At 37.5% G+C, this 16,259-nt stretch overlaps 1 protein-coding gene across 3 annotated transcripts in view; it reads left to right on the top strand.

Annotated features, from left to right (window-relative positions):
- LOC104361302 (transducin-like enhancer protein 1) overlaps positions 1-10,065 on the top strand; it is an 82,491-nt gene extending 72,426 nt beyond the window's left edge. For all 3 annotated transcript variants that reach the window (XM_032981817.2, XM_032981818.2, XM_032981815.2), the window contains one exon: positions 85-10,065. In XM_032981817.2, coding sequence (XP_032837708.2) covers positions 85-192 — 108 coding nt within the window. In that variant the 3' untranslated portion in view covers positions 193-10,065. The remainder of the gene's footprint in view (positions 1-84) is intronic.
- The last annotated feature ends 6,194 nt before the right edge of the window (positions 10,066-16,259 follow it).

Below are 16,259 nucleotides of genomic sequence, written 5' to 3'. Positions count from 1 at the left end.
CTACGCAAAGTGTGATTCTGAGATGAGGGTAACAGACTTACTTTTTTTTTTTAATGATGTAATATATTTCTATTTTTCTTCTAGTCCAAAGAATCTTCATCAGTGCTTAGCTGTGACATCTCTGTGGATGATAAGTACATAGTCACTGGCTCTGGAGACAAAAAGGCTACAGTCTATGAAGTTATCTACTGAAAAATATGATGGGGATATAACTTTTAGAAGTTGAACTGGGCCAAAATTGTTCTTAATGGTAGAAGTAGAAAAGTTTTGCCTTTTAAAAAGGAACAAAAGTATTGAGGTTCCAGACCTTGCCATGAAACTACTCCGATTTTTCAAAATAGAAGGCAACATCCAGCAACTAAATATTGGCTACATGGACCAAACGGAACACAGTGGAAAGATGGACAGATGTGGCCTAGGTTTTTGACATAGTTTTTAAAAGCTGAGTCTACTGAAGAATGTTGGAGCCTTTTATTTTTTTCTTTCTTTGTGACCTCATGCAAATTGTTCTCATTGCCTGAATATGGGGGATAAATACCTTTCTGTTCCTTGCAGTTCAAGTTGCATTCTGTCCTGTGTAGAGCAGTGGTGTCTCAGATGAACTTGTTTCCTGGTTTTGCATCTTGTGATATGTTTTTGTATTTTTTGTTGAAGGTCAAACATTTGTATAAATTGTAAATATATTTAGTTTATTACAGTAAAGGCTTTAGTACCAACAACCAGTCTTCCCCCCTGCCCACTCCCTGCCCACCTTGCTTATTTAAAATTAAAAACCTTTGGGGATATAAGTACCTTTTTAGAAGCAAAACAAACACTATGTATAGTTTGAAAATGGTGTCTTATTCTTTATAACTCTTCCTAGATTCCTTTATCATACTTCAAAGTAGTTGTTTTGACATATTAGGGTATCAAGTCCAGTAGATACTGTCTTGTGCTACAGAAAACTTAAAAGGCAATTTTGTACTAATTATAGTGTAAATATAAAAATTGAACATTTCATAAAGTTGTGCAGTTTATTTTAAGTTTATTCTGATGTCCCATGTATATGTTCTTTGGCAGATACAGTAATACATGCCTGATCATAACTCATTTGGTCATTTCTCTAGAAGAAGAGGTGACTTCCCTCTCCTTTCTCCCCTAGCTGAACAGAATTCATACAAGACTGCATTTCAACTAAGTATATCAGAGCCTTTGTTCATTAAGTGAGGATGTCTGTGATTAAACAAAGCTATATAAGTTGCATCCTTCTGTTTTACAGAGAAGTGGTAGTTAATGACCATTTCCTTTTAATGTCTTGTCTATACTTAGATACTCAGGTAAATTTACTTAAATTACCAAAAGTGTGAGCTTTACAGGGGGATCACTTAAACAATGTTAAATACTTGCAGAGCTGCAAGTGAAGTGAATTAACCTAAACTAAGTTAAACTCACTTCTTAATTTCTTGTGAGAATATTGACAAAGGAATATTTTGATTTTTAACTAATCCACTGGACAAATTAATTAGAATTAATTTTCCTGAGTGTCCCATGTCACACAGGCCTGTAGGCTCTATATATTCATACTGAGCAATCTTTGAGTCCCTTCCACTGTTGCTTCAGTGTGTGATATCTGTGGAGAGTCATGCTAAGCAGCCAGTTACCAAAGCTATGCATCTTCAAATCAAGTTGTCTTGGTGTACTCAAGAGAAATGGATGAGGAGAGAATGTGTACATTTTATTCTGTTTTTTCAGATTAACTAGTTGTACCACTGTGTGCCAGACAAACCTAGTTATTGTACCAGTGAGGGACATACATTTCCTACATTCTGTAATTTAATTAGAATTTCTGTTGCTAGTGGAGAGGACAGATGGACAGGAGAATATCTTTAAACAAATAATACAGATTATTTGTTCAGAAACTGACAGACAGGTTAAGACTCATCTGTGAAGAGATACTTTCTCATTTTGCTAGCATTTGACAGTGACCTATACCCCTGCTCTTTCAAAGACAAGTAGCTAGGAAGAAACAAGTTTGACTGACAGATGCATTGACTGGATAGGGAATTTCTCACCTGGGGGCAAATTTTCTCTCAATTTCCAGTCTGAAGAGACATCAGTTTTCTTTTCAATTTACATGACCGTTCTACTGAAACCATTTTATAGCATCTAGAACTGTAATAGCCTTAATGCAGTAATTTTGCATTTGGAATGTAAAATGTTAACCAGTCAGGATTATCTGGTCTCCTAGACATTTAAAATTAGTGTTCTATCCATATATATCTATATCTGTCTATTGCTGTGTTGTGAATAATCATCTGTATGAAAATGACAGATCCGCTTATGTGGTGGTCATGTTCACACATAGTGAAGCAAAAAGCAGAATCATCAGACTTTACAAAGAAATAATTATATTTGCCACATTGAAATACTGTGATGTGCTATGCCATTTTCAACGGTAAGTTTAAAAAAATAATATGTAATGGGTTACTTATTTTTATGCTGACCCTGTTTTCATACTGAAATTTTTCCAAACATCTGACTCTGACAATGATCACTGAGTTTGTTCAGCAGCACTGGCAGATCTGATATAGTTAGCATTATTTGGATTTCTTCCAAACCACTATCACCTTGCATATATTTTATAGGTGTTCTTTTGCCTTTCTTAAAAGTTGATATCAGAGGAAACAAGGAATGCAAGTACTCTAACAAATACATGTAACTTTAAAAAAAATATACACATGTATATAGTGGATCTGCTCTAAGTTGTGACATAGTGGTTGTTAGTAAGACCACATTCTTGGCAGTCAGAAGGTTCAAAACCATAGTGTCAAGAAAATAATGAAATATGTTGTCTGTTCTTGTTAGCTTCTAGAATGCACAATGAGTCAGAGCAATTACAGAATTGGATGTTATTTATGCATGTGAAAGAATTTAATCGTATTTGTACCATATGTTTTTTGGTTGTAATTAAGAAATTACTTCTTTTTTTTCCCCAATCAGACCTACTTTAAGCTTTGGGTTGGAAAACGTGGGGACACATCATACAATAGTCCTCTCAATTTTCTGTTTCAGGTTTTACTTACACTTCATGAAACATTTTTTTTTCATCTGTCAAACAGTAGAGCCTATTCCACCAGCAGATGTAGCTTTTAATGAAAAGATACATTTGGTGAAATCTTGGCGTGTCTGCCTACATTACTGCTTACAAGATTTAAAACTTGTAGAGCTTAAAAGTTCTGTAAGTTCTTACAGCCCTGTATAAAGTAGTGGGTAGAAATGGATATTGAATGAAGAAACAGATCAACCCAGACCAGCAGTAACAGAAGGGCACAGGGAAAAACACATGGAAAAAAGAGGTACAGCAGTAACTATAGTGTAGGTAATTAATATGTTTTTGTCAATTTAATTACAATCCTAAAAGATTCCTTTGATTAGCCCCTTTCTGGGACAGTCTTTGCTTGCTGGGTGGCCCTCAGTATTCAGAGATGTCTGAATGCCACTCTGGCAAACACTAGTGCCAGATAGAAGCAGGGAGTTCTTACAAATAACATATTGGATGTCAGTGCAAACAATAACTGATGAAGAGGAGATTTGTGGTAATATCAACTCAACTGAACAAAATCCTTTGCCAGCTCTAATATGTGTGTTTTGAATATGTGCACTAGGCATAACCTTTTATAAATCAGTTGTGCAGAAAATCATTATATTATTCCATACAATGCATTTTTCAGTGTGTCAGCATACCTCTTTTGATTATAGTTCCAAGCAAAGGTAGTTCCTCACATCAACCCACAAGCCGCTGGTCCTTGAGAGAGAATTTTCATCCCCATTAATTCCTTTAAACTCGTTTGGCATTTCAAAAGCTTTTGTTCTTTTAAAGGGAAGAGGGAGCACCAAATGAATATGAAGTTCATAGAATGTTAAAATAATAGTGTTATTTTTTAATATAAACACCAAAGTAGAATCTGTCATCTAGTCCCACACATACTTCTGTGTATAAACAATTGACCATTATTTTTCTGTCACATCTTTGTACTGATGATGCAGGTAGAATTTTGGAAATGCCTAAGTAACTTAATAATTTAAACACAAAATGACAAACTGATTTTTTTTTGGTGATTGTTTTGTTTTTTTGTAGAAAGACTACCCCACTTACGAGCCTGTGGGATCATGTAATCTAGTTAGAGTAGCTCTTCATATTTTCTATTATATTCGTGCAATTTTGAGTCAGTGGGGAAGTTCCACCATTCTGTTGATTAAGAAAGGTGGATTTTAATGTTTTCAGGATAAAGAAGAGTACCGAATTCAGATTTCGCACTACTGATAAAATATTTACCCCTTACGCCACTTCACTGGAGAAGCTGGACTGGCTCCAACTGTGTTGTATCTTTGAAGGATTTTTTTTTTTTTTTTCCTGCCATAAGTGCATAGAAAGAATGTGAGAATGTAGGTCTGTACAGGACTTGAGTCATGACATCCTGCCAGAGAGAGGTCTTTCATCATGGAGTGGGAAAGATGAAGCAGCTCACAGTAGGACCTGATGAACACCAGAATGAAAGAAAGGGTTCATGGCAGGGAATACACGGAGGGATGAGGGAGAATGGAAACATTACACACATATTAGTGGTAATCTAACATGTAATCTACACAATTCACCTGCAATGAGATTTCAGTATGCAATTTCACTGACTTCTATTTCTCTGAAGTTGTTCAGATGTTTCTGTGTAGTAATTCAAGGACACCAGCGCTGTGTACTGGAACTGGAAGTGGGCATTTCTTTGACATCCATAAGCAGTCCTCTAATCCTAAGAGGAAAGAGAGTTAAATCACAGCCAGTTCTCAACATTTCCCATTACCTAATATTTTTGTAGCTCAAGATCAGCTTTCCAGCAATTGATAATCCCATTTTCAGCTACATGCTCCCAGATGTCCCATTGCAGCTTAAGTGCTTAGTGCAGCATGGTAGATTTTGCTAGGGAAACTAGACATATAGGAACTGGGTGCTTTAAAAATCTGCCCTGTGGGTCTAGTTTACTGACATTTCTGAGAAGTTTACTCAGAATTTCTGTTCAACTATATAGGAGAGCTCAGACACTGATTTAAACATTTTTCTAAACCACCAAAACTGCTTTGAACACACTTTAAGCACATGGGTGTAGAGGGTTTTTTGCTTTTTTGTGCTGAATTATTTCATTTTTTCTTGCATATCTTTAAAAAAACTACAAATAAAATACAAGAAAACACAAAGGGAAATAAGAATGAATGAATAATTGTTTTTAGAGGGCAGAATGTTCTAAAAGATGCTATATCTCAAAACAAAAGAACCTATTTCTTCTACAATATATTAATTCTTGAGAGAGTTGGATTTGTGTTTCCCTGGAGCTAAAGTTCTATTCTCAGAAAACTAAATGCCAAAAAATTGGTGGTATGGTGCCAGTTTTAGTTACAATTTTTGAGCAGTTTTGTTGTTTTTTCTTCCCCCCCCCCCCCCCCCCCCCCCCCCCATATTACTTTTTGCCAGGACCCACAGTTCACTCCCAGAAGCTGAACAACAGGCTGTGCCCTTTCTGGTTTATGTATTAGTACGAATTTTGTTGCTAACAAGTCTGTTGGTGATATGTAGACTACAGGAAAATATGACTGAATCTTTTAGTGGATAGCTGCATAGATAATATCATAATATCAGCCAGTGTATGTTGTAATCATTTCCCTTACTCTGAAGCAAGCACCCAGAGATAAGATAGCGTCATTGTTCCATACTCATACTTCTATTGTTTGTGGAATTGCTAGTCAGTGTAGTTCACTTGCCATAGAAGAACTCTGTTGTGGCTTCTGAGGTAAAACTTAAATTTTGAGATCTTTCCTCTCCTGAAATTTCACATATAATTTTGTCTACAGTAAGGTTATGTTGATTCATAGAAGAGATGCTGCAAGGAGCACTAGACAGTTGCTGTTGCGTAGAGTTTGGCAAGGATTGCCTTTGCTGTGTTCACAGTACAAAGGTGTAGTATCTCTTGAACCTCGTCTCTATCTGTTTTCTGCCAAGAACGACTTAGAGGTAAAGATAACATGTAGTTTAGAGATTAATTAATCAAACATACTGTTATCATTATCCCTTTTGTATATTCTGTCATTAGCATAAAAAATTGAGATGTTAGCCTGTAACTGCAAATAATAAATGCTAGTTTTCCTTCAAGGACCAATTTTAATGGTAGCTTAAAAAAGCAGAATTAAAGGATCATAAATAGAAGTTAACCCATAGCATTGGGAAACTTAGAAATCACTTGTTACTTTTCTGGTAGTGAGCCTAATTTGTTTAAAATAAAATCCATCTGTTCATTTCACAGTATTTGTCCCACTTCCTTACAGCAATCCACAGTGGATTACCCCATTACTTTAAAAACTGCAATTATGATAAGCTAATAACTCTTGTTTTGTGGTTTGCTGTAGCAAGATATTTTGGAGAGCAATGAAACTTCCCTTTACTCTTAAAAAGTAATCAGCTATTATTATTTTTTGCAGTTGGACCTGAGTATTTTCTTAATTGTGTTTCAAGTAAATATGCAATCTGATGGCTTTGCAAATTCAGAATATTTTTGATTGTTGATTAATCAGCCAAACACTGCTGTTAAGTATGTAAATGACCTTAATGTCAGTTTGGTATTTGCTTAGCATGCCATGCATGCAACAAACTTTGGAGTCATTCAACTTTTGTGGCTACATTAAATTTACTTCTTGAAATAAGTTTCCTTTTCATACAGGGACCACTTTACTACTGTGCTTCCCTGTGTTTCCTCCTGAATATGTATTAGTCCTCTAGAGATGTTTTAATGCGTTACACATACATAGTGCTTCTACCTTTCTCTGTCTTTCTGATTGTTAATTATGTGAGATGTGTATTTCTGACAGCAGTTGAGTGAATATTTGCTAATCTATGATACAATTGAGTTTTTGAATGTGTACTTCAAGAAGTTGATAGACTTGTATAGAGAAATCATTAATTTTCATTTGTTAAATTCAAGATTCTTAAGTCCTGATACTCTTTTGTGTTTTTATCAGTGAATCTGTTTAAGGAAGTACTTCTGGTTTTGAATGGTTTTCATAGCCTTTTTATTTGTTTATGTAGACACTCTTCTTTGTTGAGTGCAAGTTATTGACCTGGTACTCTATTTATAATTCTGCCTGGTTCTTGAGTATTTTATCTAGCTGTAACTTATTAAAAACCACAAATATGAAATGGGGATATTAATGACAAGTGGTTTAAATGTGAGAGTTTCAAAATGCATGTTAGAATATTTCAACACTTTGTTCACTGTAATTTTACATTTTTCCATTACTGAGTAATTAAAAAAATCCTTAGGGTTGAATTATAGTAAAATTTTATACATCTCAGTACTAATTTTGTCTCCCAGTGGACAGCAATAATTTAGATGGGATTGTTTTTATTCTACCTAATTTATTCTTATTGGGGGGAAGGGGAAAATACTAACCTTGCAAATTTTGCTAACTATAATAATTTCATTAATATTGTTGGTTGTTTTTAATAATCTCCATGCCTTCAGAAATTTGTTCTTCTATATTTTGAAGAAAAACATACAGATATACAGGGTTCTGTAATAGAATGTGTTTACAGTATTTATCCCCTGGGTTTGCTGTAATATTAAGGGGAAGTACAGTGACAGATATAACTTGCAATAGTTGCTAGTGTTATGTGCCTTTGAATAATTTTCTTTAATTCATTAATTTTTTTATATCTAGGTGAGGGTTAGCAGCTTTAAATCAGTTAATTTCTATTAAAGTGGGGATGGTGATACATTCTTAGAGCTTTACTAGTTTTACTAACTTTAAATGATTTAAAATCTGTATGGTAAATGGTTGTATGGATGGTTTTGAACAGACCGTAGACTGTTCAGTTTAACTTTTTAGGTTTCAAGCACTACTAGTGTAGAGGGAGAACTTAACAGTCATATATGGCGCTTTTTTATGCTTTCATTTTGTACTATATATGATCAGTGAGACTTTCTTATCACAATAGGTATGTACACTATAGTGGCTTTTCTAAATGTTCCCATAATTTGCACTGTGTGATCCATATGAATTTAGCTTACAAATCAATCCCTTTCTGTAGGCGTCTGCTTTGTACCTTGACAAGTATGAAAATAATCAAAAATGTCACTGTGTTTGACAGTGAGACTGTGTGTTTCTCTGTTTCTGAGTGTGAATATCATTTAGCAAGGCTGGTCTAGTTAAAAGGCAGTTAAACTAGTAATCATACGTGATCTGTGTTTAACTGTCGTTTGTAGAAAAAATGCTACAAAGTGATATATGGTGATAACAAATTCAGAAGGAAAAGAATATGAAATTCAGACAGCAGCTTGAATGATTTGCTGTTAGCATGGGGCCCAATAACACTACAAAGCTATAAACTCTGTCTTTCTAGATTGCCCAGTTAGGTGGCAGAGATGCAATTTGTCTTTTCTGAAGCCGCCTGCTGCTTGCTAGCTCCATCTCCTGTCACAGCCTATTAGCTCCCCAAGAAAATTGGTGGGAAATTGCCTGCAGATTGTAGGAAATTGCATACCCAGGCCCTGGAAAAAATGTAGGATAGCACACCACTGATCCTCCCAGAGCAGCTATTAATACAGCAGAAGCTGACCTTTGGCATGGTGTGAAACGACTTTGCTATTTCCTGAATAAAGACTGTATTATGCGTGGTTGAAGGAGGGTACAAATTGTTATCCTAGCTATGCTTGTAGCCAGCCTGCTCCAGGAAGCTTAAGCATTAGTGATAGGTTTTACTCTCCCCCGCTCCTTCCTATTGGAAGATGGGAGATGAGATGGTAGAGCCTTATCCAGAAATTTCATTGTATAGATGGGCAAAAGCCACCGTGTATCTAAATGATGTTAGTAAAAATGAAATTCAAAGGTTTAGTGACAAACCAAAAGATAATTTATGGAGCTTATCTCAAAAAAATTGATAATTGCCTCTGCTTGGTCTAGCCTCGGTCAGGGTAGAAACAACTTTTTAGCTATTTCATTCTATGTGTATATCCATAATAAATATTTGATTTTGGAGCAGTTACAGTGAAATGGAGCCGATTCGTACTGTAACTGCTGAGTGTAAAAGCCATGGGACACACATTAGTTCTGATAGATATTAGCATTAAATTCCTTGCCACTAGGAAACTCACCTTTGTCTTGTTTCAGCATATTCCCATGTGTTCTTTAGGGTGTGATATGCAATGATGTTCATCTTCTGTCATTTCTACTAGTGCTACCTTTCCAATTTTGTACTTTACCTCAGTTTTATAGGACCTTTGAGTAAGAGCCAACTTTTCCATGAATCCTGAGAGAGGGGACGTGTAGAATTAGTTTGCAACATAAAAAATAAATGCCACCATTTTCTTTGAGCTTGCAATTGTGCTTAGTTGATTCAGAGCCTCCGGAGGAAGATGTGTATGTGAACCAGAATGATGTATTGATCAGATGTGAGCATGGGGAGGGCAGCAGCAGGAAAAAAGTAATTTTGCAGTCAAGAGCATTGCTGTTTCCAAACTCAACAGAGATTTGTTGGTAACTGGCAGCTGCCCAGGGATCTGAGTGAAATCAATATGTTCATTTCCTATTGTATTAGTGTCTGCTGATGTAAATGAGCTGACAAGGCTTACTAACACTCACACAACTGATAGAAAAAATTAGTGCAGAGCTGAGGCAGAGGAGCTGAACACAGGGCAGCATGACAAAACAGGTGTGCTTGTGGTTCAAAGTGCAGCCAAAAGGGGATCAAGAGCACTTCATGTTACAGGGCTCTCTGGGCCCCTGTTTTGAATTCTTATGATCATGCATGCACACGTCTGTCGATCTGAAATGCTAATTTGTTGAGGCATTGTCTTTCTAAATTAGTTATAGCATCTTTTATGGAAGTTATGCAGTTTAGTGTGGTGTGTCTTTTCTTGTAAAACAAATACAGGAACAGAAGAGCTATGGTGCTTGAGCCTTTATTTTGTATTTACAATAGCTGTTCATCTTCCAAGATATTACATACTAATTGCATTCTCAAAATAAACCTTGCAATTTAGTAACAAACCTGGGTTTTTTTGTATAGTACAATACCTATACTGGAATGAGCAAATAATATTTAAAGGACACACAAAGCTGCCCCATTTAGAGGACACAGAAAATACGCCCTTGCTGATCACTGAATTTGCCTTCTTTTGTAACAAACAAACAAACAAACAAAACTGAGTGATAGTATCCAGAAAGTAATTTCTCCTGGTTGATGGGATTATGGACACTGTTACCTGCATGCCAACTCTGGCTTTAATGAGGCCAAGCCCATTATTCTAAACAGAGCAAGGAGGTAACAAACCATTCAGATCGTTCTTGTACAAAAAGTAGAGGCTTCTTGTCATAAATTCAAAGTTGCAAGCTCTTGCTTTGTTATGGAAAGAAGAAAAATTCAGACTGAGCTGTGAGGGATTTGGGAGTGTACCAAATGCTCCTCTGGATAGTTGGATGGTTTAAGAGAGGGTTGGTGGGGAAAAAACAACTCGGACAAACAAGTCAGCCAGCAGTTAATGACTGGAAAAGATGTGCAAGCCATAAGTGGCACCCTTCATCCTGTAACAGCTTATGAGCTCCAGCAAAAGACAGGATGCTAAACTGCGCTTGCTTTCTTTTTCTGTAATTAGTTAAAAGAGAGTTTGTTGTCCATCTAAGCTCTGGGCAGTTTGAGTTTGGTCAGGCCATGTTTTTCATACTGCATAAATATAGCAAATAACACATTAGCAAAACAAAATCTGAGTTCTTTAATCAGCCCGACTTGATTTTTTTTTTTTTTTCCCAAATGATGTCTTCCTGTGTAACACTTTTCAACTTGCCACACTAGGAAAATGCAGCTTTTTTTTCCCATCTTTGTTCAAATTTCCAATATTTGAAATGTCATAAAATGGTTCTAATTTACTGCAGTATCCTGTTGACTATCAAATGTTTTGCTGGTGTCATTTTTCCTAGCCCCAGCAAAAATTTTTAAATTATGAATAGTTCATTGTACCCAGAATCATACTCATGGTCATTCGTTGAAACAATTCATTATTTTTGTCAAGTTCTCCATCAATGTCTTCCACTCGGTGTTTAATTTTTATGGAATAATTGATCTGAGCATTCCTGGGATCTACCACATCTCCTTCTTCTTACACCATACTTTTCTGATACTCCAGTTGAGAGTAAACCAACCTAGTCCCCCACTATTTGCTCTTAAGAACCCAACATTATGAGACAAAATCCTATGGTGCTTGGTGCCCTTAGCCAAAGGGGGTTTTTTTCTATGAAATATCACAAAGCTTTTTTTTATACTCTATTAAAGATTCAGCTTTCTGCTTATAAAAAGGCACTAAGCAGGCATATAGCAAGACCATAGCCCATCTTAAGGCTTTCAGTGCTGGGATGGTGTGGTGGCCACATTGAAATAGGGAGGGGGAGGGAAAGATGAAGAGCCAAGCCTCCCATTTGACCAGGTTTTTCTCATTAGCGCTCGGCCGCGAAGTGGGAGAGACTGGTGAAGCCTGTGGCCTCAAGAACAGGGCCAGCAAGGGTCTGGGGGGTGGCCCAGGTGTCGTGTTCTGGCTGACCCCCATTAATGCTGGTGGGAGGGGGTGAGCAATGGTGTGCACACAAGGTGGTGGGGTATAGTGTGGGCTCTGACTTGCCCAGCCAGCCCTGAGGCTGCTGGGGAAGGGGCTGGGGCTGGGTTGCTGGTCAAGGAGCTGAGGGAGGGGGACTGGCATTTTGAGCCTGCTGGGAGAAGGGTGGCAGGGGAAATGTATGGGAGGAGGGTGTGGGCAGTGGGAAACTGGGGTCAAAAGATGCAGTATAAATAAATCTCTTGTGGATGAGGATGAGCTAACAAATTTATGAGTAAACAATTTACGTCCCCATCACTAAGTATTGTTTGGGGACCAGGCAAGTGGAGAAAAAGACCTGACCTGGAAGAAAGGGATTTGTGGGGTGGCATCAAGTGTTTAGCTTGTTGTGGCTGCTTCCACTTGTGGGGTATCTACTAAATTAACAGCAAACTTGTCATCTCCCTCACCTCCCTGCAGCAAGCTGCTCTGCAGCAGATTTGAAGCACCTAAGGGAAAGGAATTGCACACCCTGGCTCTGCTGCCTCTCTCCAGCCAGGGCGAAGAACTGCTTTATCTGGGGCTTGTTTACTGGCAAGGAAGGTGACTGTGGATTGGATTGGAAAGGAACATTATTTTTCTGACAGCAGGGAAGACTTTTCCATTTGCAGAGGAAATGGAGATACGTTAGAAATAGCAGACTCGAGCAGCAATGAAGATGTAACACCAGAAAGGTAAGCCAAGACTTTATACTTGATTGAAGAGATCATGGTGGAATATTAGATTTGTGCTATTGAACCAAATACAGCAAAGCCAGGACACACTATTAGTTGTTCTGATTTTTTCTTAGTATCCCCGGGAAAGCAGGCAGTGGAAGAGCAAATATTCAAGCAAATGTTTATCTGCATGTTTGATAAGTTCCTGAGAAATTGTCATATCCAACCAGGCAATGGCTAACCACTGTGGTTAAAGTGTAATGTGCTTTTGGCAGAGGTCTCAATGTTCTGGTTTGAGCCAGCTTGCTTGGAATTGTTCTAATGAAAATAGGCTGTATATAGGTACCATCAGAGGTACGCCTCTCTGTTCCGAGGAAAGCATCTTACTTATAAGGAATTTCACCTTCCTGTTCAGGAACACAATATCTAGAAAAGACTGAAAATTCCCAGTGCAAATATGTTGATGATTAACTCTTGATCAGTCATGCTGGAGACTTTGGAACCTGGATATAGGGCAGGAAATAGATGAGGTATTTGCCTAGGTAAAGCCTCTGCCTTTTGCAGAATGGGCAACTATAATGTGATATTAATAGCTCCTGTTTCAGAACTAATACAGTCCAGTATCACAAAGTACAACATTTGGTGGCATTGTATGACAAAGTATGACATTGTATGGCATTTATCTCAAAAAAAAAAAATCCTTTGGCAATCCTACTGAAAATTCTTTTCCCTCTAATCTTTTCAGACTCACAAATAATACAGAAAATTGCAGGTATCATTCAAAATCACTGTTACTTTTCTAGGGCTGGTACTACAGAAATCCTTAAAAGTGGGTTTTATATTTGTGTGGGTTCTGTTAATCTCACATACAGTGACAGAATCTTCTTCTGTCAGAAACAGGATAGTGTTCTGCTGTGTTGCTTTGAAATGTTCCACAATATGTGCTATAGCAAAGTGTCTTCCTCACTACACTACTACTTTAAAGTCTGAGGCTTATCATAGCGATTTCTCATGCTTTCATCCAAAGCCTGAAAATATGCCTCAAGCAAGACATTCAATCAAAAGTAAAACATTTCCAGTTATTGACTGTCTCTCCAGCTCCTTGGGAGGTAGCTTGCTGCTATGCCAATGTGAAGAAATTCATGTTACAAAAGCAAAATGAAAGAAAATAGAAATTAAACAATAAGAACAGCTTCAGCTCTGAGCAATTGTCTGAGTATCCCACAGCAATCAAGTTTCCCCTTCTAGAGGAACTTCAATTTGATCTTACTTTCACTGATTTATTTTCTGTTGCAGTTTTGAGCTTTTTAAAGAAAGTCTTTCCTTTTCGAATGTCTCTAATTGGAGATGGAGAGGATTTGAAAGGTCTGCCTAACATCTGCAGCTCTTCTGCTCTTTTTTTTCCCTCTTGATTTTTGTTTGTCTTGGGATTGCACACAAGCAAAGTATCCATTTGTCTCTTCCAGTCCTGGGTTCTGCTGCTGGACTATTCTGCAAGAATTGATAAATCACGACTGACTAGAAATAGTATTAAATCCCAATCTGCTGGACTTTGGCAGTTTAGGAGGCTTCAGTGTTTAGTATCTTGTTGTACTGGAAGAAGGAGATGTTTTGTTATTTCTGTTAGCTTTGCAACGACCGTCATGTTGTACAATCAATATGTGCCTGATTTCCTGCTGCAGGTGGAGGGAGGTAGTCTCATAACTACCAAGTCAGGCATCCAGTAGGAAAGCTATTGGAAAAAAAAAAAAACAAAAAAACAAACCAAAACAAAACAAAAAACCCAAACAAACAAACCCAACAAACTACTCGAAGAAAAGCCTTTTTCATAGGGTAGCGGACTTATTTGCTCTACCAAGGGGAGCATGACACATGTACATCTACCGGAGATGTCTTCAGTTATACATCTGTGCCAGCCTTTGATAATATCTAGTTATTTTTCAGCTACTTCTCTTGTATTTGTCCCATAAAGCTATCCCATTTATTTAGTGTAGGTCGCTAGCTTCATATTGTCTTGTTCTTGCTTCAAGATTAATGTTTATCATAAAGACTTCTGACCTTCTGCTAGCTCCTTTTCCCACAAAGCTAGTTCTTACTAAAGTTACTGATTTAGCTTGAAAAGGCCCATGCAGTCTGTCTGTCATAAGATCATTCAATAAAATTTAGGTCAGAAAGGATATCTATGTTTGGTGCAACGTCTGCTCAGACAGGGCCAGGTTAAAAGTTAAGCTGGGTTGCTTAGGACTTGTCCAATTGAGTTTTGTATAACTCCAAGAATGAGATACCACAGGTTTTCTGAACAACACATTTCAGTGTCTAACCATTCTCATTATGACTTTTTTTTTTTTTTTTTTTTTTTTAAATCCAGTCAGAATAAGGACTGCTGTCTCTTATCCTTTGGCTGTGCAGTCCAGAAAGCTGTACACTGTCCCGACAGGCAGAAAAAGCTTGATGAGGCAGAATGATTTGTGGGCTGTTCTCTCTCCCTAGGACTCTTTGAGAGAATAGAGACTGCCTTCCTCCTCTTCAATGTTCCACTTGTAGTCCTTGCTCAATTTTTATTATGCTTTTCTCATCTACTGGAGTGGCACAAGTGGTAACTTGCATTCACTAATGATGGCAAGGTGTATTACCTGGCATTAGGAGTGGTGGGAGACAAATGGGATGAAGTAGAAGGAGAGATTAGATGGGCATAGGGAACCAGTGGTAAAGGTAGTAACCAGCTGGGATGAGAGGAGCTGGAAAAGACAACCTTATGTAGGGAAAAAATAAATGGTAATTTTAACTCCTCCATGGATATGACTCAGCCTTGAGTGGGCTGTAAAATCCTGTCATGTTTTTTTTTCCCCTTTCGTTATATGAAGAAGGAATTTATACCTTAAAAATACCGTTGTGGTTTCAATCCTTGAGAGCTGTTAAAGCTCTTCTGTATATAAATCGCTCCATCCCATGCAGTAGCTGAGATGACTTCTCCTTAAATGCAAGCACAGCACTTGCTGCAGCACTGACTTTATGGAAAAGGACTTACTCTTGGGTGAACTGCAAATGCACTAGAAAGCTGTTATGTGCTCTTATTGTGTCTGAGTTGTCCAAAAGGCTCTTTGTATAATCTGAGCAGTCACAGGAACATTGTATGCACTGGAATGAATTTGGCTAGTGATAAAAATATAAAGCGTAGATTCAAAAGGATAGGAATCTTTTCATTACCATCTTCCTCTGGGCATACTTACTGGGGGGACCTGGGAGTACTCAGCTCTAGTGTTGGTGCTCTCTGATACACAGATGTGTCCAGATGGAGCGTGATGGGCCAGAGAAGATCCTAAGAAAGCTACTTTCCTCCTACTCCTTATTCAACTACTTGTAGCTTCTGCTATTGTTCAGCCTTACTCTGTTCTTGTTCATTTAGACACCGTGTACTCTACCATGGTATTGAGATACAGAGATTATATTTGCTAGTTTTCAACTGTAAGGCAAAGTTCCTGTGAGGCAGAAACAATGTTTTTCCAGTGTAATGACCATAGATCAAAAACTATGTGTGGATATTGATGCTAAGATAAAATGTGGCCTACCAGATGAAATGTGGTGCATAACGTGGTTTGTAGACACAGCTGAACAAATTCCTCCAGAAGCTTCAAGGGTCACTACAATCTAAACAGAAAGCAGGAGTGACCTGTGCTGTGTTCTCAAGAAGACATAATAAATACATTCTTTGTGCTGCTGCTTACCTTCTGCTGAATCAGGTGTTTTAAAACACTGTGGGAGTCCTTCTCTGGGCAAAATTTTGAGTCTCAACATCTTGTATTTCAAACAGGATTTCTTTTTTGTTATCCTTCAAAAGTTGCATTTAAGTGTGTTTGAAACTTCAAAGTCATTGTGTAGTACAGTGTAAGGTACTATGTGTAAAATTCCTGCTTTGGCAACTGGCAAATATGCCAGTTCCACA

This window comes from Tyto alba, unplaced genomic scaffold (assembly GCF_018691265.1).
Source record: "Tyto alba isolate M040663 unplaced genomic scaffold, T.alba_DEE_v4.0 Super-Scaffold_13, whole genome shotgun sequence".
Classification (NCBI taxonomy): domain Eukaryota; kingdom Metazoa; phylum Chordata; class Aves; order Strigiformes; family Tytonidae; genus Tyto; species Tyto alba.
The sequence above is the reverse complement of the archived record's forward strand: the minus strand, read 5'-3'. Positions and strand labels throughout refer to the sequence as shown.